At 58.0% G+C, this 4,654-nt stretch overlaps 1 protein-coding gene across 1 annotated transcript; it reads left to right on the top strand.

The window, feature by feature from the left end:
* The first annotated feature begins 4,004 nt into the window (after positions 1–4,004).
* LOC142588596 (uncharacterized) lies at positions 4,005–4,409 on the top strand. Its single transcript, XM_075700431.1, has one exon. The coding sequence runs from the start codon at positions 4,005–4,007 to the stop codon at positions 4,407–4,409; it is 405 nt and encodes a 134-aa protein (XP_075556546.1).
* Positions 4,410–4,654: the final 245 nt, after the last annotated feature.

Here is a 4,654-nt window from a genome sequence, read left to right as displayed (position 1 = left end):
CTCTATCACCTGATTGATAGTGTGAATATGATATATTGTTGAGTAGCCTTTACGGAATCCTGCCTGGTCCTTTGCTTGACAGAAGTCTAAGGTGTTCCTGATTCTATTTGCGATTACCTTAGTAAATAGCTTGTAGGCAACGATGTGGGGAGCACCCGCCTCCATTTCCTCCCGCGTACCCGCGGCGTCCCGTTCGCACGTGGCGACGGGTCGCGCCGGCGTAGACATGGGAGAGAGGCACTACGCGCCCTCCCTTTCTCCGTCGCTGTGATGACGCGCGTACCCCTCTTCCCCTACGCGGCTCACGGGAAAGGGAAACGTATCCGGCGGGCGAGGAGGACTTCCCCTCGCAAAAAGGTAAAAAAGCATAAGAGCGCGCCACCGGGGGAGACTCGCTCTCTTGGGACGCCGACACCTTGGACCGCCTGGACGACAGCACCTGCCGCATCCCGTGAGTGACCTCGTTTGTCTGACCCACCCAGGCAACGAGGCAAGCCTATTTACGACTATTACTGAGAGGACGTCCCTCTGCGAGTGTTTGCTATTGCTAATAGTAATAAACGTTGTTACCGTTGACACCGCTGGTTGCCTTATTCGTCCGAACCCGGCGTAGCCGCCATTCCCGTGCTACGGGTTGGGAGTACCACGAAGCGACTGCGTGGGGCTAGATCCGGAGCTCGCCTTCAGCCCTAGCCGCACGCAGAGTGGAACCCCCACATTTGGCGCTACCAACGTGGATCGAATTCGGCAACACGGCGAGTCTTCTGGTGTGTGTTGACGCTAGGACTACCCACGTTTCAGCACACAATGGCGGCTGGCTTGTCTGACCTCTCAGGTTTGTTCATGTTGTCAAATGTAGCGACGCAAAGTCAGCAGCCTATTGCTAACGCGGCGGCAGCTGCTGAACAAACCAGCAGCTTTGGTTTTGAGTGTTTCACGCGGAACAGTCAGGCGGGCGCAAATGCCACGTGGGCAGAGGTTAACCCTAATACGAGGCGCACCCCGTCGAGCCCCTCGCCGCATCGCGACGCGGATACAGAGGCACACATGCCACTAAATAACTCAACCCCGACGGCGGAGCCATCCGGCCCTTTGGGCGAGAGTTTGCCGTCTAGCGAGGCAATGCTGCAAAATGCGTTGCAAATCATGCAGAGCTTAGCCGGCGCCCTGCAAGGCACAATGCAGGCCTCGTCGCAGAGCGAGCGACCACGGATTAAGGTAGACATGCCTACCTACAGTGGGTACCACGATCGCACGAGTGCGAGTGAGTACCTCGACCGTTTACTGTATTACCAGCAGGCAACCGGGCTTTCAGACGCCGAACTAGTCGCGCGCGTGATCCCGGTTTCACTGACCGACCAGGCGGCTCGATGGTTCCGACTGACCGGACACCGATGCCGCACAGTAGAAGAGTTCCGCGCAAACTTCCGCGAAGAATTTCTGCCGGCCAATTACGAATGGCGTTTGAGGAGAGAGCTGGAGCTTCGTACCCAGCATCCGGACGAGTCCCTGCTAGAATATGTTCGAGCGATGGACGAACTTTATCGTCTCGCGAACCCTCTCGCCACCGATGAAGAGAAAGTTGAGCGCGTCACACGGCAGGCGCACCCCACTTTCGCGGCCTATTTCAGAGGGCGCAGATTTAGAGACCTAGACGAACTCGCCGCCGAGGCGAAGCGCATCCAGGGAGACATTCTCGCGGCGCGAGCATACCGCCCGCCTCCACCCGCGGCGCTGTCACTCGAGCCTCGCTGCGCGTGGAACGGCGGCGCGATCCCTTCCCACTCGTCTAGAGTCGACGCGTCGGCATCGTTCGCGGAGCAGCAGGTCCAGCGGAGTTGGGAGTTATCAGACCGCGCTTTGGACCCGTACGCCTACGCGCTGAGAAGAGCACCGACTAATGCCGCACTCAGCGCGCCGCGACAGGAACGAGAGGCCGATGCGAGACTGGAGGAGCGGCACACGCCGACCGCGGGTCAAGGAAGCTACGGCGGGCCGGAGTGGAGCGACGGCCGCCCAGGCCACCGAGGCTTCAGCGGCCGCTGCTACCAATGCGGCCGACCAGGGCACATCGCCCGTGACTGCGGCCGCACGCCGGGCCGAGGCCGAGCACGTGGCTCGGGAAACGGGCGAGGCCGCCGGTGATCCACCTTGGGTCCCGTGCGGCGATGTCGAACATAGCCGGTGGTACCGAGTTACTTGCGCCTTCGGCTTGTCGCGTAGGAGGTGTTGCGGACTCGCAGGCGCCGTTCATCGAGCTAACGATAGCCCGAAAGAAATTCGCTGCCTTATTGGATACCGGAGCAAGCGCTTCATTATTTGGTGACGAGGTGTTGCATCATCTCCGCGAGAACAATATCCGCTTGAGAGATAATGACACCACCTTCCGACTTGCTTCCGGCACAGCACAATCTAGCGGTGCAGCTAGGTTAGTGATCCGTTGGGAGAAACGCGTCAGGCGACAACGCCTCGTACATCTCCCGGGTTTATCAGTGCGTGTTATTTTGGGTCGAGACTTTCTCGTAAAGTCGGGCATTGTAATAGACATCGGCAACGGAGGTTACCGAGAGAACGGAACGGGTGCTTTAAAGCTTTTCGCAAAGGCGCCCGTGGCAGCGGAGACACGCCAGTCTCCGGGCGCAGCGCGAGTGGGCCACACCCTGCCACAGCCAAGCGAGCGAACCGTAATCGGCGCAGGCGAGGAGAGAGACACGGTGGCACAACAGTGCGCCACCGTTCTGCGAGGAGTAACGCACCCGCTTTTGTCAGAGGTCACTATGCCGGAGAGAGAACGGGCACGACTGTCGTCGCTGTTGTACGAATACGACGCGATTTTCACTGACCGTCCGGGCCGCACTACGCTAGTCAGGCACAGGATATACACGGGTGACGCTGCGCCATGGAAATGTAATCCTCGGCCGATTAGCTTGACTAAGCGGAAAGCACTTGATAGCGCCTTAGACGAACTCATCGACACAGGCGTGGTGGAAAGGTCGAACAGCCCATGGGGCTTCCCGGTAGTTCTAGTCCCGAAGAAGGACGATACCTATCGCCTTTGTGTAGACTACCGCAGGCTGAATGAGGTTACGAAGAAGGATGCGTACCCTCTACCCTCCATTTCCTCTTTAGTGTCTAACCTAGGCGGGGCGAAGTACTTTACAACGCTCGATGCTAGTCGCGGATACTTTCAGGTCGAAATGGACGAGCGTGACAAAGAGAAAACGGCTTTCACTTGTCACCGGGGGCTCTTTCAATTTAAAAGAATGTCTTTTGGTTTGGTCGGAGCTCCCGCTACTTATCAAAGGCTGATGGACCGAGTGCTAGGAGACGCGAAGTGGCAACATGCCCTCGCATATCTGGACGACATAGTGGTTTATTCGAAAACATTCGAGGAGCACTTGCGCCACATGAGAGACGTCCTAGACAGGCTGAGATCCGCGGGTATCACACTGAACCCGAACAAAGCTCAGATAGCTGCGAGCAGAATAGCGCTGTTGGGATTCACACTGGACAACGGCCGCATCCTGCCGAGTAAGGATAAGCTCGAGGCTATATTGAGGTACCCGTCGCCGAAAGATATCGGCGAACTAAGGCGCTTTCTGGGATTGGTGAACTTTTATCGCCAATTCATTCCAGACTGCGCGGCAGTGCAAGCGCCTTTGACGAAGCTCTTGAGGAAAGACGAACGGTGGACTTGGGGACAAGAGCAGGAGGCGGCACTGCGGGGCCTCACGAAGGTGCCCGCTGACACGGCCGAATTGCAGCTGCCCGATTTGAATAGGGAGTTTGTGATTCAAACAGACGCAAGCGACCTAGGCTTAGGTGCAATTTTGCTTCAGGAGCACGGAGGCACTCTCCGACCGGTTGCGTTCGCGAGTCGTTCGTTGACGCCGGCCGAAAGGAACTACTCGGTGACAGAGAAGGAGTGCCTCGCGATAGTTTTCGCTCTGCGAAAGTTCGACTATTACGTCGATGGAGTGGCATTCAAGATTGAGACTGACCACATGGCTCTCACTTGGTTGAGGCGCCTGAGTGAGCCGAGTGGCCGCCTGGCGCGTTGGGCACTGCTGCTGCAGCGTTACGACTTCACCGTGCGCTACCGCAAAGGAAAAAGCAATGCCGCAGCTGACGCACTTTCGCGAGCGCCAGTCCGAGGCGATGGAGAGGCCCAAGTAAGGGACGCGGAACAACCGTCGATCCTGGGCGAGAGCGTGAACCACGTAGACGTCGTCGGTTCCGCAGGAGTCGTCTTTAGCAGAGAGGAGCTGTTCGAGGCTCAGCAGAAGGACGCGTTTTGTCTAAAAGTGCTCGACGAGCTCCGGGGCAGGGTGGCGCGGCCGCCGCACACATGGAGGCAGCTGGTATTGCTGTCCGTGCTAAGCGCTCGGGATCAAGTGGTAATGCTGTGAGGGCGCTAGATTCTTATCTGCTGAATTCCGACGGACTCCTGCTGAGGTATATTCCCACCGAGGACGACACAAGTGAGGCGTTTAAGGTGGTGATACCGCGCGCGTTGCGAGGAGCACTGCTACGCTACTTTCACGACTCGTGTATCGCTGGGCACGCGAGCGGCCCCAAGACTTACATTAAGTTGTGTCGCCTCGCTACCTGGCCAGGCATGAAACGGGACGTGATGCGCTACGCCCGCTCATGT

This window comes from Dermacentor variabilis, chromosome 7, assembly GCF_050947875.1.
Source record: "Dermacentor variabilis isolate Ectoservices chromosome 7, ASM5094787v1, whole genome shotgun sequence".
Taxonomy (NCBI): domain Eukaryota; kingdom Metazoa; phylum Arthropoda; class Arachnida; order Ixodida; family Ixodidae; genus Dermacentor; species Dermacentor variabilis.
The sequence above is the reverse complement of the archived record's forward strand: the minus strand, read 5'-3'. Positions and strand labels throughout refer to the sequence as shown.